Source organism: Camelus bactrianus, chromosome 16 (genome assembly GCF_048773025.1).
Source record: "Camelus bactrianus isolate YW-2024 breed Bactrian camel chromosome 16, ASM4877302v1, whole genome shotgun sequence".
Lineage (NCBI taxonomy): Eukaryota > Metazoa > Chordata > Mammalia > Artiodactyla > Camelidae > Camelus > Camelus bactrianus.
The window spans coordinates 11967585-11994465 of NC_133554.1; the positions used below are offsets into that span (position 1 = coordinate 11967585).

General features: G+C 49.4%; 1 protein-coding gene across 8 annotated transcripts in view; it reads left to right on the top strand.

Annotated features, from left to right (window-relative positions):
• HNF1B (HNF1 homeobox B) overlaps nucleotides 1–25254 on the top strand; it is a 52420-nt gene extending 27166 nt beyond the window's left edge. For 3 of the 8 annotated variants that reach the window (XM_010949175.3, XM_010949177.3, XM_010949179.3), the window contains exons 5-9: nucleotides 3863–4023; nucleotides 8625–8760; nucleotides 12878–13072; nucleotides 15488–15606; nucleotides 24273–25254. In XM_010949175.3, the coding sequence (XP_010947477.1) occupies nucleotides 3863–4023; nucleotides 8625–8760; nucleotides 12878–13072; nucleotides 15488–15606; nucleotides 24273–24293 (632 nt within the window). In that variant the 3' untranslated portion in view covers nucleotides 24294–25254. Of the gene's footprint in view, nucleotides 1–3862; nucleotides 4024–8624; nucleotides 8761–10391; nucleotides 10576–12877; nucleotides 13073–15487; nucleotides 15607–24272 lie in introns of those variants that run through there. The other 5 variants (XM_010949178.3, XM_010949176.3, XR_012499450.1 and 2 more) reach the window with 4 other exon arrangements.
• Nucleotides 25255–26881: the final 1627 nt, after the last annotated feature.

The window sequence follows — 26881 nt, forward strand, 5'->3', positions numbered from 1 at the left end:
GTGGCCGATTAGTGACTTGAGCCAGGAAGTGAGTGGAAGGTACATTACCACCTTCTGGCATCTCCTTTTCTCCTATGGGACCTCGTGGCTATTAACTGGGCATCTTTGGCCAGTCAGTGCCCATTTTCAGAGCCTGCAGTGGTGAAGGGAGGAGGGAAGATGCCATTCCACTTCTTAACACAGGCTCCCTGGCACAGTGCTTGGCACATGATAGGTGCTCAGTGAAGTTTTGTGAACTCAGCCTGCCTAAAAATGTGCTTTAGACAAAGACCACCCCAAAATGCGAGGAAGGGATGTGTCTCGAGGAACTGGTACGTCCCAAGCATGGTCTGGGTCGTTTCATACCCATTAACTCATCCAGTCTTTTCCCCGATGACCTAAGGGATGGAAATTGTTAACAATAAAGAAACTGCAGCTCAGGGAGGTTGATTTCCCTAAGGTCACACGGCTGTGATGTGGTGGAGCCAGGATTTAAACCAGGTCACCTGGCACCAGGGCCTGTCCTGCTTTCGTCCTCCTTTCAAGCGCTCTTCTGAGTTTGTGAAATACACAAGGACCTGGCCTCTCCTTCCTCTAAGGAGAGCACCTATTCCTAGTCTCTCCAGCAGAGACCTTGTGATAGACCCTCCACCTCCACACCCCCTTTTAAGGCAGCTGGCTGATTAGAGCCACCCTCTCAGGAGCCAGAGCGATTGCCAAATTCCTGGTGAGAGGAGCATCAGTGGGAAAGGTTACAGGTGAATCTGGAGTGAATGAGCAGCCTTGTGCCTGGCTCCCACCACGCTCTGCAGTGATAATGGCCCCTCCCCACAGCAGGCAGTCCTCTGGCTTAGAGGTAAGGACACTGGAGCTCACCCAATGCACTGATGGCAGAGCTGAGATCAAAACAGGGATCCCCTATTCCCTAGCCACACGCTATCTCACAAGCAGAGATCTTTAAATGAATGTGCAGAGGGCTCAGCCCATCAGTCTTTAAAGAGAGCAGCTCCACCGTTATATGCCTCCTGTAATGAAGTTCTCCTGGGGGAGAAAACAAGGCTTGCAAACCACAGCAGCCTTGGGCTATGCCGCCTGGATTCTAAGGAATGGCTCTTGCCTCCCTCCTGCCAGGCTCCCTGGTAAAGAAGGCTTTTGTTTCCTGCGGATATCCTTGGTTAATTATTTTTAAATAAATAATTATGTCGCCCAGGGGAGGGAAGAAGGCTCCCTACAACCCATATTTGATCATCAGAGGATTGGCCTTCTTCCTTCAGCCAAATTAAATAGGCTAAAAATCAGCGTCTGTTTGACTTGAGACCGAATCGATGATGGGGACAGGCTGGGAGGTGCAAACACACCTGACTCCCAGCGTTATCACTGCTCTCTCAGGAGCAGAGCATCTCGGGGAGGTAAATAGCTGGTCAGGGAGTCAGAGGAAGCCGGAGAAAAACAGGGTGAAGCCTTTTTTTTCCAAAAGGAAAGAACACGAGAGCAAGGGCCAGTCCTTCCCAAACTGCTTCCGGGACAGAGAATCAGTGATTCCACCAGAGCAGGATTCTTTGGAAACAATTCTCCATGGAAAGGTAACTCCATTCAGTACTTAGAGTCTACCCTTTGTTGTCTAGAAGTCTAGAGTCTTGGGGCAAATATCTTGGGGTCCATCCCCACACCAGCTCCCCCGCCCCCCAGCAGCACCCATCCCCATGGTAGCCATTCACTTGGCATTCTGCTAGGAGCTTTAGAGACGTTATCCCTAATCCAAACGAGCCCTATTCAGGAAGCGTTCTCTTCATTTTATGAGAGGAAACTGGGGCACAGAGAGAGAAGTGATTTTCCCAAGATCACATATCTGTTAAGAGCAAAGTCAGGATTGAAACACGAGTTTGTCCAGCTCCAGAGCGTATAATTTCCCATTATCCCTCCTTGTTAGAAAATCCTTCCTTTTATTGATTTGAAATCCGTCTCCCCATTTTCTATTGGACCTAGCTAGCTCTGTCTTCTGAGCTCACAAGTTTCAGATCTTTCTTCTCCTAGATAAAGCATTCTGCTGGGAACCCAGTGGCAGATATGAGTGGAGAAAAAGGACCTGATTTAACCCAATGGGATGTAGAGGGTGGTAAAGAGGAGACCTAGGGGGCTGCGTGCAGGTAGGTACGGAGGCAGACAGACAGGATGGGGCAGGGGGTATGGGTTTGGAGATGTGGATGTTTTCTCTTTCAACTTCATGGCTCCTGTTCCCCCCAAAATAAATGCCCCAGACCTATAACTACCAAATTCCTGTGCTGTCCCGCTGCCAACACCACCCCCACTAACAGCCCCTTGAATCAAAGGATGAGGGAAACAAACAATAGAAGCCCAAAGAGCAGGCATCAAGCCACTTCTTAGTCAAACCAGTTGTTCTTGAAGGTTAGAACCCTGCTGGAGCATGTTTGTTTTCTCCCCAGCCCTCTTAAGCTCTAGGTCATATCAGCCTTGGGTAACGTCCTTCGGACAATCCGAGGAAAACCGGCTCTGGTCTTTTCTTGACAAGCTTTGTCTGAGTGGATTAGAGGCTGCTGGCTGTGACAACTTGCCTGGCTCCCCCCGAGAACCTTTGTAGCCTCCTCGGGAAGGTGGGGCTCCAATGGGGGCAGGAGGCAAGGTGGGGGGTGGGGTGGGATGCAGGCCAACAGGATTTGTATATTTCATCCTGGGGAACTGGGCAAATGCAGTGAGGGAGGGCCCGCCTCTCCAAATAATTCCATGCCTAAGTGGGGGCAGGGCGATGGGCATAGCTCAGTGGTAGAGCATATGCTTAGCATGCATGAGGTCCTGGGTTCAATCCCCAGCACCTCCATTAAAAATAATAATAATAATGATTCTAAGCCTAAGGCATTTGGTCTCCCTCCCTTGCAGGTGGGAACCCCCCAAACCTTCTTGTCAAATCCAAAGCAAAAAAAGCAAATACTGTCTTTCTAAGCTCTGAGCTGAGGGTGAGATGCCCCAACCACCCCTGGCTTTGTCTTTGGCTGTTTCATGGGCGCATTAAGCAGGACTTTGACTCTGCAAACTGGGCCCAGGTTCTCTTCCCCTTTAAGCTTCCTTCAGCTGCCTGGTCTCTGCCCAGCACTGTTGCTTTCCTGAGCACAGACCTTCGTTTTGGTTCCTGAGCCAAAGGGAGGGTCAGAGCAGTGAGGCTGTAAACATGCTTGATTTTCCCCTCCCTTGCTGACCAAACTGCAGTGGTTCACTGAACAACCTCATCCCCCTGTGTGCGCTCCCTGCCCCACCTCTGGGCAGACGCACCTTCCCCTGGCCCCGGAAGTCAGCCAAATGGGACCCCATCAAAGGAACGTGAGTTCCAGAACCAAAGACTCCTAGCTGTGGCCCCATCTCCATCCTGTTCTGCCTGTGTCCCCGGCCTCTGGGAATGGTCACTGGGCACGTGGCTGTCTGGAAAATGGGTCAATGTCTACTTTGCAACCCTACATAGTCAAGCAATGCCAGGGAAATATTTCTAGAAGGCATTTTGGAGAACAAAAATTCTCCAGCCAAGAAGAGAAGGCCCTAAATCCTAGAAGAACTATACTGCTGAAGTATCAGCAAGCAGAATCCACTCATTCATTTGGCAGATATTTAGCGAGTGGATAACAAGTGCCAAGGCACTGGGAATACAGCAACAATCAAAGCAGAGAAAAACGTCTGCCCTCACGGAGCTTACATTCCAGAATTCAAGAGGAGGCCATGCGGCCTCTACCCGAGAGAAAGACAGCTGATAACTTCTCATGGGTAGACAGGGGAAGAGAAGGCAACTTTTTTCCCCTTGTCATCCACCCGTGAAAACAGGCGTTTCCCCAGGCCCGGGGGCACTAATGTTGGCTGTTGGGTCTGCCTTGTTTTGCAGGAGTGCGCTACAGCCAGCAGGGAAACAATGAGGTCACTTCCTCCTCGACCATCAGTCACCATGGCAACAGCGCCATGGTGACTAGCCAGTCGGTTTTACAGCAAGTCTCTCCAGCCAGCCTGGACCCGGGCCACAATCTCCTCTCACCTGATGGTAAAATGGTGAGTACACCTGGGCCATTGTAGCTCTGGAGCTGATAAGATAAGAGGCAAAACAAACACAACTTCTCACAAGGCCTGCCTCAAACAATGAGCCATTGTAGCCCCACAGGCGAAAACGGGGGCGTCCAGAGTTGGAACGGAAAGGTAGGACCGGTGACCCAGGCTTCGGCGGGTGGAAGAGGTGTTCGGTTTGAACCCAGCCAATAAATCTGACAGAGCTCTGCTCTCATTTTATTGATTGAATGCCTCATAAAGGAGCAAGCCGGGTGGGACACTGTTTGTTTTGGGGCTGCCAGTGACATTTGAGTTGATAAAATGTTCATTCATCCCCCCCAACCCAGGGCCTCCAAAGCCAGGTTTTTTTTTTAACCCGGAGAGCACCTCCCTTTGAAACAAGCCCCCTTTTTCTCCTCGCCAGCCCCCTGGTGCTGGCAGGGAGAGTAGTTAAGTCAGGACTGAGTGGATGACAAGAGGTGGAGGCGCTTCTTGCCCTGGGATTTTGACGGAAGGCAGGCCAGTGAAGATCACAGCACAAAATGGCAGGTGGGGTGGGGCGGGGTGGGGCGGGGCTTACAGATGGAGTGGGAAACGCTGACTTTGAAGTTATGATGCTGACCCAGGGTTCAAATCCCAGCTCCAGCACTTAATAGCTGTGTAGCCTTGGGCGGGTTCTAGCACTCTCTTTCTCATCTATAAAATGTGGGTAATAACACTTGGGCTGTTGGCGGAACAAACGTGATCACAGGAGAAGTACTCAGCACAGTGTTTGTGATGGTAAATATTCGGTGAATGACAGTGAGGTGGTGGTTAGATGAATGGCGGTATTCTTCGCTCTAAGTGAAGTTTTCTATGCCCATAACCACAGCCCACCACTAGGCAGTCAGTTTGGCACACTCGGTGAGGAATAGGCTATTTGACGTGGAATTTTCAACGTTCTAACTCTCCAGCAGCACAAATGCAGCAGGGGAGTGAACACAAGCATTACGACACTCAGAAGGGAAGGATATGGAAAACTTGATTCTTCAGGTCATGGTCATGCTCCGTGTTTCAGGGGAGGGAGGAGCCGCGAGTTCCTGGTTTCCATGGTCAAGGTGGAGCCGCACGCCTTCCCTCAAGGTGTCTGACCCAGAGGCAGGTCGGGCCGAGCAGGGGGAGGGGGCAGGGAGCAGATGCCATTTTAGACCTTGACGTGTGTGCTATGTAGGGAACACAGGCACAGTAAGTCACAGGCGATTGAGTCCCCAGCTCCCTGAAGGAATAAACAAAGTGTAGTTTCTGAGCGGAGCGCCAGGCCCAGCCAAATCTAGTTTGCAGACTGGAGCTGATCACTCCTGGGTAGTGGTCTCTGCAAATGGAAATGAGGAATGCTCCTGTGGGAGGCATGTTGCAGCCCCCTTGCCTGCTCCTCATCCCTTAAGCTGCTGCTTCACCAAAAACCACGTGAGAGGCACAGACAAGGATGCGTGAGTTCTCCCAAGTCACATGGAGACCCAAACAAGTGAAAGGCTTGCCCAGACTTCCCTGGAGGAGGGGGCCTTGCAGGAGACGTCCCGACTTCTCAGTGGATGAAACCCTCCAAGTCTCCTCTCCTATTGCTGGAAGGTCCCTGGGGTTTCCCTGTGAGCCCTCCCGCCCTTCCTCCCAAGAAGCAAACTGCCTCACTCGGGGCCAGGGCGCTCCAAAGGCAGCTGCAGGACACCCTTTTTCCTTCCTCTTCTGCTCGGCAGCGCCCTAATGAGCAGTATGTTATTGGATTGATGATTGACCAAGACAGCACACCGCAGCGTTAGCAAACACCTGGGAGCTTGTTTGCAGGGACCAGCTTTTCACTAGTTTCCAACACCCTGGCTCGTATGTCACCATCACTGGATGCCCACATTCAAGAGTCTGTTCTCGATTAATATATAACAAGTCCATCCCAGATCTTAGTCCACCAGAGACAAGAGTGGAGTGTAGTTAAAAATAACACAGGCAAGGGAACCAGTGTGTTCACATCTTGGGCGCTGTTATTTATCAGCAATAGGATGGACATTGCTTAACTTCAGTTTCCTCACCTGGAAAATGGGGAATAACAATGCCTGCGTCACAGGGTTGGTGTGAGGATTGCTTGTGGCACTGCTGTTTTTTTGGGTGAGCCCCTTACAAGCAATGAGTCTCTGTGTGCTGGCTTTCGATAGGACCTGCATTTGAAATCTTCCTCCAGAGACTGGTTTTGGAAATAATGCTGATCCATTTGAGCTTTCTTTTGTACTCTGTGTCCCCCAGCCCGTGCCCAAATGGCACGTGTCCACAAAGAGCCGGCCACGTGGAGGGTTGCGTGTGGTCTGTCCATGTTGAGCCTTGTGTTTTAAAAAGGCACGTATTGGATGCTTTCAGTGTCAGAACCGTATAGCTTAATGGTAAGAAGCTCATTCCTGGAGGCAACAGAAAATGATGGTTGCATTCTAGAGCAGGAAGGAACTTGACGAAGGTGACCCCGAAATAGGAAGAGTGTGGGGTTTAAACTCCGGCAAAACTGGGTTTGAATTCTGGCTTCCTCACTTCCTAGTCAGGTGACATGGAGACTTAACTCAGACTCAGCTCCCTAGGGCTCAGATTCTTAATCTGTAATGTAGGGCAATGATCATAATCATGACTCCTCCCCTATTTGTGTCATTATCTATTAAGGACAATCAGTGAAGGCATTTTACTAACTCTACAGCCATACACATTTAAATTGTTCCATCATTGGCACCCACGTTTGTCTTTCGCCATTAAAACCAAACGGCAGAGATTACTGTCCCTCCCTTGACTTTCTCCAAAGGACTGAGTTCCTCAGGGTAAGTCTGAAGGCAGGTCACTGATTTTTTTTTTTTTTCTTTTTCTTTCATTCTTTCTTTCTTTTTTTTTTTTTTAATGACTGAAATTTTGAAAAACAAGTCCAGCAAACAAGCTGGTTCCCTCTTGTTTGATGTGGTCAGAATTCCTTCTTGGTCATGTGACCCCCTAACTCATTTCTTGATGCTCATTTGAAAAACACAAACAAGCCTGTTTGGTTTTTTTTCTTTCTTTCCTTTTCAAATTCACCTTGGAAGCTCAGGGGTTGATCAGAAGGGCAAGGCAGGAGGTAGTGTCTTCTCTGGGTGCGGCTGTGGGACCTATAATCTGAGGAGCTCTGGGTAACAGGGGGAGGGAGAAGGAGAAGGCTCGTCTGACACCTGCTTTCTGTGTCCCAACCCTAACTCACCTGTCAGCGTCCCCAGCGAGGGTGTCTGGGTTAGTTCAGAAGGAGCGGGGAGGACAGTCCTTTCGTAATCATTTTTTAAATTATTTTAAAATTATAAGTAGTAAACTACTTTATCATGAATAAAAGTGGTGTGTGTGTGTGTGTGCGTGCGCAAAACCGAAAGCTCCTTATAATTAATGGGGAAACGTTGGGGGGGGGGTTCTGATAACACAGAATTAAAGTAAGCACATCTATTACAGCCGTTACCGTCAGCTACTCTTCAGAAAGTTCTAACCGGTGCAGTATGACATGTAGACAGCGGCACTAACAAGAAAGCGACCCGATCAGCGCTGTATGCTTGTGATGCTGTTCTATGTGCACTTGAAAAGATGAAGAAAATCAATAAGGAAAAGACACTGTTAGGAATAAATAAAAGATTTCAGTCCTTAATAAAAGGATTCAGAGTGGCCTTGGAAAAAATTACACAAAACCTAGTAGCTTTCTCTTACTAATCTGTCATTAAAATATAACAGTGACATAGCTTTGGCAAGGAGCTTTAATTCAGCTGCATTACAATAGCAGCTCCTCGCCAAAGAGAAAAAAAAATTTAATGTATAATAGAGATTTGGAAAAAGTAGAAAAAGCCCAATAATGGCTGATCTCCCCAAAACAAACTTTAGTGATACTTGCAGGTGTAGGGGAATGTCCTCCAGAATAAAGAACTTGAATTCTAGAGTCAGACTTGGATTTGAATAGCTAATGTACCATTTGCTAGTTGTTGGCTCTCCGGCAATCTGCATGTCTACTCTGAGCCTCAGTTTTTTCATCGGTGAAATGGGAATGGCAGAAGTGTCTGAAAAAAAGAAAAAAAGCAAAAGTGTCTGCCTCCTGGGTAGAGTAAGATTTGTGAGTTAATGCCTGAGCAATGCTTCCCAGAGCCGGTACTCAGCGAAAGCTTCCCTGCGCTCCTGCCTGGGCCCTGATCTGCTCCACTCGGGAATCCCGGAGCATTTCTTCAGTCATCATTTTTAACAATCGCGTGTCTTTAGCATCAGTAACATGGAAGGCAGAGAGCAGAAGGAGGTTACTTCCAAAGTGAGCGAGTGACAATCATATAATACACCTGCGCTGAAGGATCTCTAAGGCAGGCTAGTAATTCACAGGTAGTCAGCAAATAGAGGCAATTATGGTCAGTATTGCTTACCACTCTATCCTCAGCACCTGAAACAGAGCCTATCCCTCAGTAGGTGGTTAATAATTGGTAGCGAATGAATGCATGTGTGAATAAATGAACTAGAGACCTCGCTGTGCCAAGGAATTGCGACGCCATGTCATTTTGGACACCGTTCTCCACAGTCCCGGTCCCACTCACGCCACTCTTGTTTTTTCTCTCCAGCAGATCTCAGTCTCAGGAGGAGGTTTGCCCCCCGTCAGCACCTTGACGAATATTCACAGTCTGCCCCACCACAATCCCCAGCAATCTCAGAACCTCATCATGACCCCCCTCTCTGGAGTCATGGCCATTGCACAAAGTAAGCTCTGTTCTCGGTCAGAAAACGTGGGGGCAGGGAGGGGCAGCGTGGGAGAGGAGTCAACCTGATCTTTTTTTTTTTAAGCCAAAAAGAACTAAAGAAGACCCCCTCTCAAAATCACCCACCACTTGAAGATTTGATTCAACTCATTTTATACCTTATCTCCCTCTTAGCAAGATTTGGATTATTTAGCCAGAAAGAAGAGGAAGTTATGGATTGGAGTTGAATCTTGGTCACATCTGACCGGCTGTGCATCCTGGGTCCAGTCATTGGACCTTTATGAGGCTCAGTTTGCTCATCTGTAAAATGGGTTGCTGAGGCAATCCGGTGACCATGGGTGTAGACAGGCTTGTGAATCGATAAAGCACGAGTGTGTGTAATATTGTAGCTTGTACTTCTGTCTGGTGTTCCTTTAAGATCCCCAAGGAGGTGGTGGATTTTCCAGGAGGCTGTGCTGATGTCTTAGTATTGGGCAAGATGGAGGAAGACATGAGGGGTTTCCTTCTAAATGGGGAATTTTGTGTGGTCGGACGAGACCTCCTTGGCCAGTGGTGAAAACACCCTGAGACGGAACTCTGCGGGAAACTGTCAGCCTCTCTGAGCCTGGACAGCTTTAAGGAGAAATAGGTTGTTTCTGCCTTAGCCTGAAGACAGGATGAGGAGTCAGGTCCTTCCAGCCCCGGGAACGCACATCCCATAGGGAGCCTGGACCCCCATCACAGATCGGCCACTCCAGGGCACGGGAAGGCGGACGCAGCTGGGCCCGGGGATGCCTCTCGCCGAGTTTTCGTGTGATGAGTGTTCAGCGTATTTTCAGGCCCATGATGACAGCTCAGTCCAGGTCTTCCTTGTGACCCTGGGAAGCATTCCTGAGGACTCTTGGGAAAGAGCTAAGGGCGGTACCTTGTTCATCTTTCCTTCGCCCGCTGTCCTCCTGCCCTCCCTTGTGTCGAGGGCCCACGTCAACCACCTCTTTGGTTCCTGCTCTGTCCTCTCCTCCCTCCTCTCTCCCTAAACCAGCTCTAGCCCGGGACCACTTCTGAAGAGAAGGACTTCTGCGCTCTTAGAGGGCAAATCAGGGCTAGGCCCCAGGAGGCTCACACATTGACTGAGTAAAGTGTAGCTCCCGCTCTGTCCCCAGCCGCTCAGGAGTGGACACCCTCCACATTCCCTTTTACAAAGGGAATTGAGAATGGAGAAGCCACTAGAGGCCTCACAAAATTAAAAAAAAAAAAAAACAGTTATTTTAAATGCACTACCTTTTCACAGGGCCTTCTCCAGGATTATGGTAGCCAGGCCAGTACCAGGGTTTGAGCATGAGATAGGATGCCCGAAACCAGCTTGCTTGCCTTCTAAAAGATTTGATTAGGACGCCCCTGGGTGAGCGATCCCACCTCTTTCATTCTACAACCAAAATGATCCACAAACTGCCCCACCTGCCTTCTTCCTTCCCACATCGAGCTTTGGCTGACACACACAGTTAAATATTTTCTTAGTTATGTCTATTCTTTTTTTCTATCTGAATTAAAATTTTCCCTGAGGCTAGTTTACATGTTTCTCAGTTTTGTTCCTCCTAATTTTTTTCACCCATACTTTTCTGTCTTCTCAATAATCTTAATCTCTTACTGCAGATGGCCAACACCAGAGTGTACACTGACCTTAGAAGGAGGTGTGTGCGTGTATGTATTAGGAGTGAGGGGAGCATAAGGAAGGTCATCAGAGAACGTGGCTGAGATGCAGTGGCCCTGCCCTATGGAGTGTCAGGATGAAGAACTGATAACCGAGTCCAGCCTTGTACTGCTCACCACACGCCAGGCCAGTGAACTGAGAGACAAGTTGCTGGGGTGGGGGAAAGCCGGCTCCTGTCCTGCTGAGTAGGTGGGCCCTGCCTCGGGACTGCCGTGCCCCAAGGAGAACGTGGTAACAGGTTACCCAGTGGTGCCAGTTTCCCGTTCTCTACTCATCTGCTGGACTGGATAACACGCTTCTTAAGCAGGAACCAGTGCCCAGAAAACAGATGGAAAGGCTAAGAGTCACACCGCGTGGGAGCTAGAATGACATCAATGGCTCTCGATCCTGGAATTGAGGCACATCAGGGTCACAGACTGTGTTGAAAATAAAATTCCTGGGCCTCACCTCTAAAGGAAGGGTCTGACTCACTAAGTCTTGGGTGGGGCTGAGGAATGTATATTTCTTAAAGAGCTCCCCAGGAAGATTCTAAAACACAAGCAGGTTTCGGAACTATGCCCTCCAGTGTCATCTACTTTAGACAGCATAATTTGCTTTTCTGGGCAGAGAACTCCCAAAAAGAGCAGTGGCAGTGGGTTCTGGGGAAAACAGCTCATCTGTGGGGCTTCCTTAGAGATTGAGACCATAGTGGAAGGTAGGAAAGGAAAACGGGACATCAAGGTATCGGGTGAGACACTGCTGGGAGGAGCAGTTGCGCCCCTGGGGAACTGGAGATAGCGCAATTCTGAGAGCATCAGGGGTCCCCGCCTGCCCAGCCCCGCCCAGGAGAGCCAGGAGGGGGTTTCACTCCCCTCTTCCCTTCTGCTCACAGGTCTCACCTTTTAGGTTTCTGATAACAGTATCAGCTAATGCTCTGAGCAGGCAATTGTTGAGGTCTTTGTGCTATCTCCACGGAGGACTTCCCGTGAACCCCCTGCATCTCAGGAAAGGCTCTCCCGGTATCTTTTCCACATTGGCCTAAAAGACATTTTGCTGGGTTTCCTCCGTCTCATTCTTCCCCCCACTTCCCAGAAAGCAAGGTCAAAGGAACCCTGGTAGCTCCAGGAAAGAGGCTGGGGTATCTTTCCCCTAATCCTCTTGTCCCCACTCCCACCTGGCCTCAGCTGCCTTCCCCAGAGTCCCGCCCAGGGAGTCGATGGAGGATGGGTACCAAGGACTTGATCTTTGCAGTTCTAAAGAAACCTCAGGATATAGACATAACAGAAAGATGACACCACCTGCTATAACTGCCAGCCTTCAGCATACTACTTCCTTCTTCCAGTACCTGGTCCTTTTGATGCCACCAGCCTTGTGCTGCCAGATAAGATAATAACCTGCTTCATAGATTGGCTAGATTGCAGTGTTTTATCCCCTTTCCGCTACAGTAAAGAGAATGAGCACCTGACCTCTCTCCAGTCTTTGCACAACCTGCTGCAAGAGGGTCTTGAGGCTTCATACCCCCAGGACTGTGGAGGTGGTTTTTTAATAGAAAAGTGGGTCCCTGCATACTCCTGCCCCCTGCTGGACAGACAGATCTGGACAATAATCTGCACCTGAGAGTGGATGCCTTTAGCTCTGCCCTGAGGGCACCAGGGCAAGCCTCCCTCAGAGCCAGGCATGGATGGATAGGGTGGCAAGTATAGGACCCTGGCAACCTCAAGGGGGCTACGTTTGGGAGATCACAGGATGACTTTGGGAGACTCTCAGGCCTCGGTCAGATCTGTTTAAAGCCCATTTCCTATCTATGTCATTATACTTTTGCCCAAGCTAAGGTGAACTGTGGACTTTGGTGATTATGATGTGTCAACAAACCTTCATCCTTAGTTAAAAAAAAAATTACCACTCTGGTAAATAAAAATAACGACTGTGCATATGTGTGGAGAGTGCATGTATGTGAAATTTCTGTTCCTGCCTGTCAATTTTGTTGTAAACCTAAAACTGCTTTAAAAAAGTCTTAAAAACAAGAAAACTCGGGGTAGACATTTTTCGACAAAACTTTAGTTTCAGTTATATACATATTTGTGTGTGTTTGTTAGATTGTGATGTAAAATGTATTTTTTAGGTCAAAAAAGTTTGCAAGCCACTATAGTTAAATTACACTGGCAAATAAAAGCAAAAATTAAACTCAAAAAAACAAAAGCCCATTTCCATCCACAACTTGCTGTGGAATTTGAGCAAATCACTTGATCTCTCTCTCCAAGCCTCAGATTTGGGGTCTATGAAATGGGCCTATAAAATCGCTTCCCCTACAGTGTCTTACATAATGGGATCAGCCCAGGGCCTGGCAGATAGCGGGGGCTCCATCAATTTTCATTTGCCTCCATTCACCTGTCCTGCAGGTCGTCCTGCAGCCATCCCTGATCTTTCCCTTTCCCTCTTGTCCCCACAGGCCTCAACTCCTCCCAAGCTCAGAGCGTCCCCGTCATCAACAGCGTGGCCGGCAGCCTGGCAGCCCTGCAGCCTGTTCAGTTCTCCCAGCAGCTGCACAGCCCTCACCAGCAGCCCCTCATGCAGCAGAGCCCGGGCAGCCACATGGCCCAGCAGCCCTTCATGGCCGCTGTGACTCAGCTGCAGAACTCACACAGTAAGGACAGGGGCATGTCGGGGAGGGAGCCCGAAGGGTCCCCAGCCGCCAGCCTCTTCCCTCTCGGGGTCTGTAGTTTCTTGGAAGCTTCTTGGTGTACTCACTTTTCCCTACCGATGACCAACCAAGACAGTTTCTCAAGCATAACTCTCATGTGATGCTCTGCCTTTTCTGGTCCTCTTCTCTACCCCCCAGGATTCCGGGGGAAGGTTTGAAGAGGACAGCTAAGGTCTACGTGTACAGGGGAATTGGAGGGAGAGAGCGTAGATGTGGTAGCATAGATGTGGAATGAACTCAGGCCCCCCTTCCCCACCCTGGCACTCGTGGAAGGGATCCCTAGTCAAGCATGGCACCTTTTCCCAGCGAGCCTCACCTTAGCCTTTTCAGTCCAAAATTCCAGGCAGCCCTGACCAAATGATCAGATTTGGCGTGTAATTTGCATCCTCTTTGCCTTTCCTGAAACTGAAAAATCTTCTAGACTCCCCCATGCCCTCCAGTTTACACACCCCAAACATCTCTAATTAAGAACCACGAACGTGGGTGGAAAATACCACCTGCATACCATCCTGGATAAGGAATATTAGTTTCTGCCCTCCCCGCCCATGCAGAGGTTTTTCTTACCTCCAAGTTCTACACCTACCCTAAGTCCACCTGTCAACCATTTGTTTCCCGCCCACCCTTAGCCCCTGTCTCTCCCTTATCCCATCCTGAGCCCCAGGCCCCCAGTCCTCTGGTCTGGTCAGGCTCTAGCCCCTGGCCTACAAGGATGGCTCCCCTGTTTCAAGCATGGTCCTACAGGGCCACCAGAGTAGTGTCTGGAATAGAGTGACAGTCTTAGAATCAGACAGACCTAGATTTCAGTCCTGGCTCTGAGTCTTACCATCTAGGTAGCCATGGGTAAGTTCCTTAGCCACTCTGAGCTTCAGTTTCTTCGTGATAAAATGGAAATAATATGTGTATGGAGTCATTCTGGAAATAGAACAAAATAGGTACGAAGTGTGTTTGGTAAGGGCTCAGAGTTATAAAAATGCAAGTGATGATTTATGAAAGGATTCCTTAATAGGAAGGGGTAGGTGTGGGGAAAAGGATTTTAGTTTCTGCCCTGGCTGCCTCGGGCAGAGCTGTGGATCTGAGGGCAACAGCCAAGTTCAGCCTTCTTCCACACTTGGGGCTCCATCCCGCCCCAGGCTTGCAGAGCTGGTTTCTAAGTACCATCTCACATTCCAATCACATTTTCGTGGCTTCTAAAAAATCTCCAACAGCCTGTAGCGGCGTCTGGGACCACATGTGCTCCCCTGCCCTTCCTCCCAGGGCCTGAAAATATGCCTCCCATTTGCCCCCAGCCCCTCACCTGAGCAGGATTCCTCACTGGCGAGGCCTGGGTGGGATGATCAGAGTGGTCACCAGTGACCTGTGGACTGCCGATGCCCCGCTGGCCTGGCTGGCTATGAAGATAGTCCATGGGGCCCTGGACCAGGAAATAACCAGCCTCCCTCCAAGGCGGGGGGGACAAGCTGAGGTGGCAGGCCATGACCTTCACCCCCATTCCCTACTGGAGGATTCCTTGGTAGAAAAGGCTGCTCCTTCCCTCAAGGCCAAACATACACGTGCTTTCTGGCTTGGTCATGTGACCTGGAATTTATGTGAATCTTTTGGATGGACTAGCATTGAATCAAAGGATCCAGACTTGGTGGATACTTACTGGACAAAGACGAGCCACATGCCCCTGGAGGTTTTATTTGAATCTAATCTCCTCTTGTCCATCATCCTTCATATTTTCGTGATGTCAGAAGGCATCTCAGTGCAAACCGGAACAGCCCGGAATTATGCAATTAATTGCACCCGGGTCTATTTACAGTCGTGACTTAATCTGCAGTTGCTAGCATGAGATCTGGTACTTGAGTCACGGCAGAAACAGTAAGCACATGCTGGCCAGCTCCTTCCTGTTTGTCAGCTCCTTAGAACTTTTTTTGACTTAAAATCTCAGCTGCACTGCATATACCAAAAGATTGCTTGTGAAGCCGAGGCATCTCATACTTCACTGAAAGTTGTGGGGAACAGAAGTGTTCCCACCACTGAAGTGCCGTCCGCCAGTACATAGCAGGCGCTGTACAAAGCTCTTTATTTGGTACAAAGTGCTTTAAACACAATCTCTTCTAATCCTACAACAGATACCATTCCCATTTTACAGGTGAGGAAACTGAGGTTAAGTAAGTTGATTAAGGAGCCAGGATTTAAACACATGGCCGTTCTTTTCTTCACATCACACTGCCTTGCCAGACATCACCATCCTCACCACCCACCCCCTTTTATCTGCCTAGAGAAACAGGAGCTGTGGTATGGGATGGGGGGTCTGTAGCTGTGCATACACCTGTGTGATCGACACCTTGATTTTTGTCTTCACTGTCTCTCCAGTGTACGCACACAAGCAGGAACCCCCCCAGTATTCCCACACCTCCCGGTTTCCATCTGCAATGGTGGTCACAGATACCAGCAGCATCAGTACGCTCACCAACATGTCTTCCAGTAAACAGGTAATGCTGGCAGGAAGGCGGGGGGGAGGGGAGTGATGACTGGGGTTACTGATGTGCGGAGAGCGTGGCAAGTGTAGACGACGCCGAGGCTCCCCTGTTACTTGCAAAGGAATCCTTGAGGTCGCAGGGTAAAGGGGTTACTGTTCACCCAGCATCCCCAACAAGCACATTACATGAGTACTGAAATTTGATAAATTGCTGGAGACTGGATTACACAGAGCCCAAAGGCACTGGGATTGAGGATTCCCCAGTGGATTGATCAGTGATCCACAGAGAAGGTATTTCCAAGGAGGGCTCAGGAAGTCAGACCTTCTGTGGTTTCATGCTTTGCAAGAGGGAACCCTGAGGATTTTCCAGGGAGATGGAGAATCTGGATGGATGGATAACCAATGGGGAAAGTGAATAGTGAGTCAGCGGTCCTGAGGCTGATTCTCTCAATCCAGGACTCATGCTGGTCCCCAAACGCTGTAAGTTTCAGAGAATGACCCAATTCTGCCAACCCACAGGGAGTCCCCAGTAGACAGCCTGGCCTTGCCAGGGGACCTGCATTCCCTTCATGTTTTATGGAGAAACTTACAATCAACTCCGAGTGCACTGAAAGTCAGAAATCCAGGGGCTTCGTTGCCATTTCAGTTGATGACTAATTCCCGCCTCCGCGCAGAGGGGCGGGGGTAGGAAAGACCACCAGCGGTGAGGCTCATCGCGGCAGCTTGGACGGCTGGGCTGTAGTGAGAGTTAGAGAAAAGGACAAGGTGTCTGAGCGCGGGTCACAATTCCAGAGCCACACAATAGGACTTTTGAGTAGCTGGGGTCTGCGCGGCATGGGAAGTGTTTGGCCTTTATTGATTGCTAGATAAGTAGGTGACAACCTTGAACTTCATGTCGGAGGCTCTCTGCAGGGTTTGGTCTGGTTGATGGTCTTTTTCCCATCAAGTCACACCTCATCCCGGACTTCTGAGCAAGTTCTTTCACGGGCTCAGCCATCTCTGTTCTTCCCTTTGTCCCCGTCTCCTCCGGGTCCTGCCGCGTGGTGGAGCAGGTGGGTTCTAGTCCTGGTTTTGCCGCTTGCCTGGTGACCTTGACCTCCCTGAGCCTTCGTTTTCTTCATCTTTAAAACAAATCATAACATCTACTTGTTCTGAGGATTGGATGATGTCACGTCGGTTACATGCCTGGCACGTCTTAGGCGCTGAAACACACATGCCCTGGGCATCCGGGCCCTGGAACTGGGGGGAGAGGGAGACGTGTGTGGGACCTGCTTTGCTCCTCTTCTCTCACCCAATGGAAGATGAAAGGACACCCCCCATTGCCCTGCCCTTCGACTCCTGTGCGATTTCCCACTCTTTGTAGTGAGCAGGGAAAACATTTATCTGTGCTCACCAATCTCAATCAGGGAGGCAGCCAGGCGCAGCAGCCCTGCTTGGGAATACCTTCCCCTTTGAAAGGTTTATCAATCCATCTGCCGCTTGGGCAGCTCTGGACAGGACTGTGATTAATTATTCCTGTCTTTCCCAAGTTGACTTTGATGCTTGCTTGTTGAAACAAGTCCTCTGGATTCAGGAAATGGTCTCTTAATCAAAATGCTTCAAGATGCTCTTGGAGACACTGCACCGGCCCCCAGACGGCTTCTCCCCTCCACTGGACAGAGTGGCCAGCCGACCTTGAAGCTGCAGGAACGGCCCCCTAGAACTACCGTGAAGGTGTCTCCACGTCCCTGGGCGTTCCAGGAGTCTGGGGATAGACTCACCCCTGGGATGATGATGACATTTAGCAAGGATAAAACTTTTCGTGTAGCACTTTACAGTTCATACTCCTCATGAACATTATCTCATCATTATCTTCTTACTGAAACCTCCTAAGAAGTACAAAGAAATGAACCGGAGGCTCAGAGATGCAGGGTCACCTGCCCAGAGCCACGCAGGTGGTACTCTAGAGCTGAACTTCCAGACTTTGGTCTTTGATTCTAAATCCTGGACTCTCCACTTAAACAATGCTTGTCTTCCAGTCCCCACCTTTAAATACCCATGGTAACTGCTGCTCTCGTGGTCTTTCAACAGTCAGAAACAAGGGTAAAAATGAAGCCCCTGTACTGTAATCCAGTCAGGAAACTATCTTCCTACAAACTGCAGAAGAAGAGGGAATAGGAAAGGCAGAACGAAGTAAAAGGAGGGTCGAGGTGACAGCAGAAGGAACCCGAGGTGAAGAAAATGTGTACAAATTCTGTTCCAAAGGCAAAGGGTGAGAACAGAGCTCAGAAAGAGAATGGTGGCAATTCTGCTTTTTTGGTTGTTGTTTTAAAGTATTATTTTCCAAAAAGAGTTTTGAGACTGTTGCTAGGAATCAGGGGCCCAGGGTGTGAGGAGAAGAATATTCCTTGGTCAAATATGTCGGGGGAAGAGCTGAATTAAACAGAAATCCCACAGGGCAGGGCCTCTCAGAATCTTTCGTGTGCTGATGTGCACACTGAACAGAGACACATCCCGGGCATCCTGCTTTAGAGGGAGGCACCGGTGGGATACTGGGAAAAGCCAGCAGACCTGAGTTAATCCTGACTCGTTGTTTCTGCTGCATGACTTTGGGCAGTTAATTCATCACTATGAGACTGAGTTTCTTCACCTCTAAAGGGGAAAACCTCACCTCCATCTTACAGAATCTTCCAAGTGCCTGAAGAGAGTGCTTGGTACGGAGTCACGTACCCAAAGTGGGAGCTTTGTCCCTGTCCCTTCCCCTTTCTGTCTGTGATCCTGTAGGAGACACCTTCCATCAGCTCCTTCAATATTTAACTTGCTGCTTGGTCTACATGTGATCAAAGGAGATTCTGATAATAACATGTCTCAGGATTAGAAGCATCTCTCAAGCGCATCCCACCTACTGCGCCTCCGGCTCCAGAGCTTTGCTTCCCAGTCTCCTCCTGACACATGGATGCCCTTTCAAATAGTTCATGGCCTCTCACAGCATCCAAGCCCTTTGTGCTTAGCCAAATGCCTGGGCTTTCGTAGATGTTCAATAAATATGAGTGAATGAATGAATGAATGAGAGAATGAATAAATTCAGATCTAGCATTTTTTGAGTGCCTCCCATTAGTCAAACAGCACTCAGGTGATTTTCTGTTTTACCTTTCCTGGCTAATCCTTCCACCCATCCTGCAAGGTAGAAATTTTTATGCGTGGAGTGAAAAAATTGAAGTTCAGAGACGGGGAGGAATCTGGCCAGTTTCACACGATGGTAGATCTGGAGACGGAGTTCCAGACTTTGGTCTTCTCACTCCAAATCTGCTAAACAACACTCACCTTCTAAGATCCATTTTTCTTTCTTTTCTTTTTTATTGAAGTATAGTCGATTTACAATGTTGTGTTTATTTCTGGTGTACAGTGTAGTGATTCATTTATGCATATATAAGATCCAGTTTTAAAGTACTCTTAAAAATAATCCACGGTTATGCTGGTATAACGCTAAAGCCAAGATTTGACCTTGTATCTGTCTGACCCCAGTCTTTGCCACTGTCAAGACAGACATGCCCCAGGGCCTTGTGAATCATGGTTCAGGGACCTCTCAGGCCAGAATTTTCTTGCTGAAAGTCCTTCTGCAGCTACTGCCCTCCGTCCTTTCCAGAACTTATGCCCACCCCCGCCCCTTCTCAACCCTTGAGTGCTGGCAAGTTACCATCTGAGTGGATCTCCTGCAAAACAACACCCCGCCAGCCTGGAAACAAGATCGCTGCGGGCACCAATCAGTTAGAACAAGTGTGGGCAGGCTGTGAGCTGACTCCTGTTTCCAGAACTCCTCTGCCCACTGCCCCACTTCCTAGTTTATAGAGAGGTCAGGAGAGGACACCCGGAACAGTCACCAATCAGGGGTACGGATGAGAAGGAGGTGAGCAGCACCCTCATCATAAACCCCCTGCAGCTGCGCCGCACCTCCTAGCCTTCCCTACAGGCGGTGATGCAGTGTGGGCTGATGGTTAAGAGCTGACCTGGGAGTCAGGCAGACTCAGTCTCCCCCAGGGGAGGGCATAGCTCAGTGGTAGAGCACATGCTTAGTATATGCAAGGTCCTGGCTTCAATCCTCAGTACCTCCATTTAGGGAAAAAAAAAAGTCTGAAAAAAAAAGATTCTGCCACTTTCCACCTGTGTGACCAAAGGGAAAGGTCTAGCCTCTCTGAACTTCAGTTTCCTCACCTGTAATCTGAAGATAATGATTTCTCCATAGTGAGATTGTTGAAAGGATGAAACGCAATAAAACTTGTGGAACGCTCAGCTCAGTGCTTGGCTGGAAACACCCAGTCCATGGCAGCTGGGTCGATCCTGGCTTTCCCCGTTGGCAACCTTGAGTGTCTCTCGAGCTTGGAAAGGAGGATTTCCAGTGGCAAAGGGCATTTCCTGATGCCCCATTCAGAAGATAAAAGAAAGTCATCTTACATAGTGGTTAAGAGCACAACGTTTTCTGCTCTGAGACCCTGGGCAAGTCACTTAAAATCTCTCTAAATCTCAGTTCCCTTATCTACAAAACTGGAATTATAATCATTACCTTTAATTAATAGAGCTATAATTAATCTAACTTACAAATACTAGAAGTGAGTTTTCTGTCCTCCCTGTCTCTACTCCCCCCCAATTCTTTTTTTCCTGTTTTTTAATTGAGGTATAGGTGACTTACAATATGATGTAAACTTCAGATGTACAATGTAGTGATTCACAATTTTAAAGGTTATACTCCATTTATAGTTATTATAAAATATGGCCTCTATTCCCCGTGCTGTACAATATATTCTTGTAGCTTACTTATTTTATTCATAGTAGCCTGTACCGCTTAATTTCCTGCCCCCGTCTTGTCCCACCCCCTTACCTCTCCTCACTGATAACCACTAGTGTGAGTCTGTTTCTTCTTTGTTACATTCACTAGCTGTTGTATTTTTTAGAGTCCACATATAAGTGATTTCATATAGTATTTGTCTTTTCTGTCTGACTCATTTCACTAAGCATAATACCCTCCATGTTGTTGCAAATGGCGAGAATTCCTCCTTTTCAATGGCTGAGTCGCGAAGTACTCCATTGTGTGTATACCCCCCAGCTCTCTCTTGAGAGCGCTCCAGACTGGCATTTGTCCCCACATTGTTTTGGGGTTTTTTTTTCTGACTCTTTTTTAAAAAAAATTTTTTTTGGTTGGGAGTGGTAATTAGGTTTATTTAGTTTTATTTTATTTAGTTAGTTTTGTTTTTTAATGGAGGTAGTGGGGATTGAACCCCCGAGCTATGCCCTCTCTCCTGCCCCCACATCCTTGAAACCTCTCTTGTCCAGCTCACTAATACCTCCATGTTGCCAAACCCTATCTCTGACGCAGCCAGTCACACCCTCCTTTTTTCCCTTGGATTTTAGGCCATGACCCATTCCTGGTTCTCGTCCTGTGGCACTGGCCACTCCTTTCCTTGGCTGGCCACTCATCTTCACAACATTTACTTTTTGCAGGGCCCTGGGACTCATTCATTGGCCTCTTCGCTTCCATGTTTACTCCTGGGTGGTCTCTAGTCCCATGGCTTCGGATCACATGTGCACAGCGATGCATCCTATAATTCTGTCTCCAGGACAGGTCTCTCCCTCGAGTGCACATTCACAAACCCGCTGCATCTTTGGCACATATACATGCACACCTAATATATCTGCCAAGACTCTCCAATTGACCCTGCTTAGAATCACAGCTCTTCACTTTGCCCCAATTTTTCCTGAACCAAATTGCTTCCTGTTTTGGCTTCTCCATTTCCAAAGGTGACACCAGTTGTTCAGGGGAGCCACCTGAAAGTACCCTTGATAATTACATAGTCCACACCCACATCCAGCTCATCAGTAAGTTCTACCCAGGGGTCCTTCACAAGGCATCCTCCATCTGTCTGCTTCTCACCACCCCATCAGTCCAGCCCCTGCCTCTCATTCCTGCAGCGACCCCTCACTTCCCGCTCTGGCTCTTGCCCCACTGGGGTGGGTGTGGTCTGTTCACCACACAGCAGCCAGAGTGAGCTCTTGGGGATAGCTCAGTGGTAGAGCATGTGCTTAGCATGCACGAGGTCCTGGGTTCAATCTGCAGTACCTCCGTTCAAAAAAAGAAAAGAAAAGGGAAATCCATCATGTCGTCCCCTGTCAAAACCCTCCCCTGGCTTCCTGTTGTAACCAGACTGACCTGGAGACTTCCAAGGCCTGTGGGCTCAGATCGCTGCCTCTCCTCCCAGTGTCACTTGGCTTCAGCTGAACCACAGCTGGAGCCATCCCACCGCGGGACTTCTGCTTCTCGGTACCCTCTGCCTGGAATATTCTTTAGTGCACATCTTTACAAGCTTACTCCCTCGTGTCATTCAGCACAGATGTCACCATCTCAGAGAGCGGGGCCTGACCTCCCGATCCCCTTCCCTGATTTATTCCCTCTTGCCGCCAGCCACCCGGACCTCTTACCGTGCATATTTTTCTGGAGTATTCACCTCCACCTAAAATTTTGTGTGTTTTTTTTTAACTTGTTTATCATTCAAAACCCTCACTAGAATGTAAACTGTGGGGATGGGGACAGGGGCTTGTTCATAGATCTCAGAAATGTGTGAACTGGGTGAATGATGATTACCTACCTCAAAGGCTTGACCTAAGGACCCAAGGCAGCGATGTGTGTCAAGCCCTTACTCAGCACGGGGCAGCCTGGCACACAGTAGGACTGTGACAAATGTTAGCTCTTCCTATACATATCAAATATATATATATATATATGACATATATCAAATCTTAGAGCGAGGACATCCCTAACAGTTGCCACAGCCACCCTGCCTTCCAGGCAAGGGCTCTGGAGTCCCCCAGGGGTCCCCGGGCAAGGCCTCCGTTCTGAGGGAGCACGGTGCACCCCTTATCAGATGTTTGTGTTTAGACTCGGGAGGGGGCAAATAACTCTAGTTCCTTTGACAACATTTAGAGCTCTGCCACCATTTTATTATGTGAGCAAACATTTGATAGCTGGGAAGCCCATCCCTAATGACAGGTCATAGAATCTCGCTGGCGTCTCCTTATCTGCTGCCCATGTTTGCTCTTCTCTTGAAACCTGCAAGGTCACAAGCCGTTTTCTCTCTCCTCCAACCCGAAATCTGAAAATTGGAAAAAGGCTGATAGTGGGAAGTAAAGAGACCGGAGATCAGGGGTGGGTGGAGGGAGGCAGAGGAGGCAAAGGGTATCAGAGGACCCTGACCAGGGCCTCGAGAACGTAAAAGGGCCAGAAACCTGGCCCCTCACACGGACGCACCACTCAGTCCCGCTCTGAAGAGCACTGGAGAGGGATCAGTGTGGACCAGGCACCCCGGGCAGCCCGGGGTTAATAAGGACAGTTATGCCAAGCCCTGTGTGTATGGAGCACTGCCCACGTACCAGCCCATCTCACCCCTCAACCACCTCCACTGTATTGGTGGGGACACTGAGGCACAGAGAGAGGAGCTTGACCGAGAGCACAAAGCTAGTCGAAGGCTCCTAACCTCAGCCTGAGAGAAAGCATGCATGCTGGGAGGTCTCCCAGGACTGGTTTGAATTGCAGGCTCCACACTCTCCTAGTTCTGAAACCTTGGACCATTCAGGGTCTTTGAGCCTCGTTTTCCTAGTCTGTAAAGTGGACGTAATGTCAACCTCATACACAGAGCACCGATTAATGAGATGATGGGGGATAATAGACCTTTAATAGTAGTGGCAGGTGTGTGTGTGTGTGTGTCTGTGTGTGTGTTTGAGGGGGATCTTGAGAGAATAAGCCTAAGGACAGAACCTTCTGCCAAGATGACAACACAGAGGAAAGGGGACTCCAGGAAGGAAAAGGAGAGCAATGATGTTCTGTGAACAGCTGAGATGGACGAGGCCCAGGAAGTGAGGTGCCGGACCGGGGTGCAGCTCCTCTCAGAGGCTCCCTCACGCTGGGTCTCCTGCTCCCTGCCCCCCCAGAAGCCTAGCATCAGAGGCCTTCAAGCCATTGGGTCCTTTCCCCAGTCCTCTGAGATTCTCATCCTAATAGTAACAAATGTGGTAGAAAGCACTTTGCTGTGTCTCACGCTCCTTCCCTGATGGATCGTTTGTGAGTAAGGGGTGATTTTCTCCTGGGCTTTATGGCCTTGTTGCTCAGAATAGAGCTCAGCATCGGCCCGACCTGGGAGCAGATTACAAGTGCGGGTTCTTCGGCCCATCCCAGGCCCACTGAACCAGAATCCAAATTTGAACAGGACCTCTGCTACTCGTGGGTCCATCCCAGTTTGGGAAGGGGCCCCGGGGGACCCCTGCTCTTAGAGGTCTTAGGAAGAGACCCTTACTTCTGCAACAAGCAAGTGCTCCCCATCAGCTGTCACCACACTGAGCAGTTGATAAAACCCCTTTCACAGAAAGAGGAGCCCAACTTCAGGATAAAGGTCTGTGAGTTATGACTATCTCAAGGTCTGCAGCAGTTCACTTCTCTCTTCGGAAGTGGCCAGGAAAGCCTGCTCCCAGGTCTTCCTAAAGGGAGTGTGTTTCAGGACCAGCCCTACGGGATGGAGCGGGCACTAGGGCCCCAGGCCTGCAGCCCCAGCTCTTTGCTGCCCGAGTTGGGTCTCAGCTCCCCCGGAGAAGCCCGACTAATGGCCCGGCTCCCTGCCCAGTGCACACAGCTGAGCTCTCTCTCCTCTCTCTCTGCAGTGTCCTCTCCAAGCCTGGTGATGCCCACACATCACTCACTTTGTGCACAGCAACAAGGACCCTATTTTCCACACCATCACCCTCCGGGCAGCTGTCACGGAAAAGCGCAGTGACCCGCTGAGCACCTGCGCGAGGTCCCTGCTCACCTGACGTCCTGTCCTGCTGGCGCCTCGGACAGACAATCGCTCTGAGAGGCGCGGCCCGAAGCCCAGCCTCCCGTCTACGCAGTATTGTCACGATGCCTCTCCCACGGTGTCCAGCACTCCCATCTGCCCTCCAGGCGGGAGGCGAGAAACCACGGAAGAGGAAGCGAGAAAGCCGGAGTGTCTACATTTTGCTCCTTCATCGAACAAACTGACGTGAAAACTTGAATCTGTTACTGAAATGAGGAGGACGCGTGCTATTGAACTGAGCCAAACCCACTGTAAATATCAGCCAACTCCCCCCACCACCCCCATCCCGGCTGATCTTCAGGTTTCTTTTAAAGAAGTAAATTTGTCCAATGGGTGTAAACTATAAACTACTGTAATTAAGTGCAATTTCCCCCTCCACTTCCTCTCCCCCCTGCCCTGTATATAATACTAAAGTGTCTATTAGTTTTCTTTGTAAAGGTCAGAGTCGAATTTTCAAAGTGATTTGCCCCTCTCTCTTCCCCCAGCAAGAAATATCTAAGGCGGCGGTGAAGTCCTTGCCCCCTTCCTCAGGCCTGGACACACACAGGGACTGTGTCTTTTGGACTGACTGCCAGCTAACTCTGATCTTCTGATGTTAAGACACATCTCTGGATCCACGGAAGGGCTGAACATGGGGTCAGATAATGTCCTAGCTTCTGGTGGGGCTGGGGCCTCAGCCAGGACACCCCCCCACCCCCCCCAAAAAAAAAAAAAAAAAAAACCCAGGCAGGGAAGCTGGCTGTTGGATAGCACAAGAAAAAGTTGCCCTTTCAGAAAACCTCCCATTAAAACAATTTATTTTATCACTGCCCAGAGTCTCATATTTCTGTCTCTGACACTTCCCCTGCCACGGTTCGTCCAAGAACCCCTGGCCCCTGGCCTCCATGGAATTTTCCACTTACTCCACCAGGCTCACTGCTGCACGTCCCAGGGTCTCCAGGCCGGCTTTACTGCGAAGGTAAGAAGAATCTGGTACCCCGCCCCCCATCAGACTCCACAAGCCCTTCAGAGGGGACCTGGCAGGAGCTGGAGGCGATCCCGTCTTCTTCCTGCAACTCACAGGAGTGGACATGGAGCCAACTCTTGGTGACTGTTGGTCATGGGAACAGATAAAAAGCAGGAAGAATAGAAACCGTGTGGATAACATTTTCAACCTCGTTTTAAGCATGAACTCTAGCCTTTCCTCCCTTCTGTGGGGCTGTTAGTCAGGAGAATGGGCTCTTGTGGGTAACGCCTCCTCCCCACATCCCCTCCTATGGTGGGGATGCTGATGAAGACAGTCCAAAAAAACCCCACAAAAAACCAAAGGCCTGAACACTGCCAGCTGGGACTTTGCCACAAATAACCCAGTGTTGACTCCAGGAGAAGGAGGCTGGACCTGTCCTCTTTGCCATCTCTTCTCTTGTGCAGCATAGACCTACCGACATGTGGTTTCTGGCTTCCAGACAGAGCAGTTCCCAGGCTGGATGTAAGCAAGAGCATCATGCTGACCAAGCCCCAAGCAACAGGGTTTTCAAAACCCCAGTGCAGAGGAAGACGCAGTTCTTGGTGAGCCAGACAAATCGACTGAGTGCCCAGGGCAGGGATGGATAGATTTGGAAATGCTGACCTCCTTTGGCTCCTGGTCCCCCCCGGGCAATGTAATTTGGGATGAAGTAGTCAAGAGAAAACTCATGGTCAGGTTGAAAAGGACTCGGCCAAGGCCAAGCACCAAGTGTCAGGTGAGGCCAAGATTCCCTGTCACTGGTGGAGATTGTCCTATTGGTTGGCTCCTGGGAGCTCCAGGAAGAGGAACAGAATGTAAGTCTCAAGCTCCAGCCTCAATGGGAGCCCTATATTTAGACTCATGTTGTTTCTGGAACAGCAAGTATCTGCATTTGATAGATCTTAGATCTTGCATTGTTGCAATAACCCTGAGAACCCAGAAGGTCTTAATCATCCAAGAGGTCATCTGGGCGGGAAACAGGTGGGGAAGAATCTCTAGGGACTTGACTTAACCAAACCCTACATGAAGAAGGTGACCCTGACAGCTGAGAGTCCTCCCTTCCAAATCAAATCTTCCTTCCCCCGGCTCTAATAGGGGCAAGGAGGACCACTGGGTATGGATTCAGGTGGGAATTACCCACTCTGAAGATTCATTTGCAGTAAAAGCCCCTATACCTTCCTCCAGCACATCATGGGCCCAACATTTCCAGAGTCTTTTTACACCCGGAGCCCAGGCTGACAGACAGGTGGCTCTGTTTTCACCATGGCTTTGCCATCATTTTCTAGGGTGAGCTCTGGGAAAGGCAGATTTCGTTTTAACCTCCACGATTAGGAAAGAAAATCAGTCTGAAAACCTGCCTTAAAACGTATTGAATTTTCCACGCCAAACAGTGGATTATTTCCTCCCAAGGCAGAGATAACTGGAGTGTTAGCTGCTGGATTCCAGTGGAT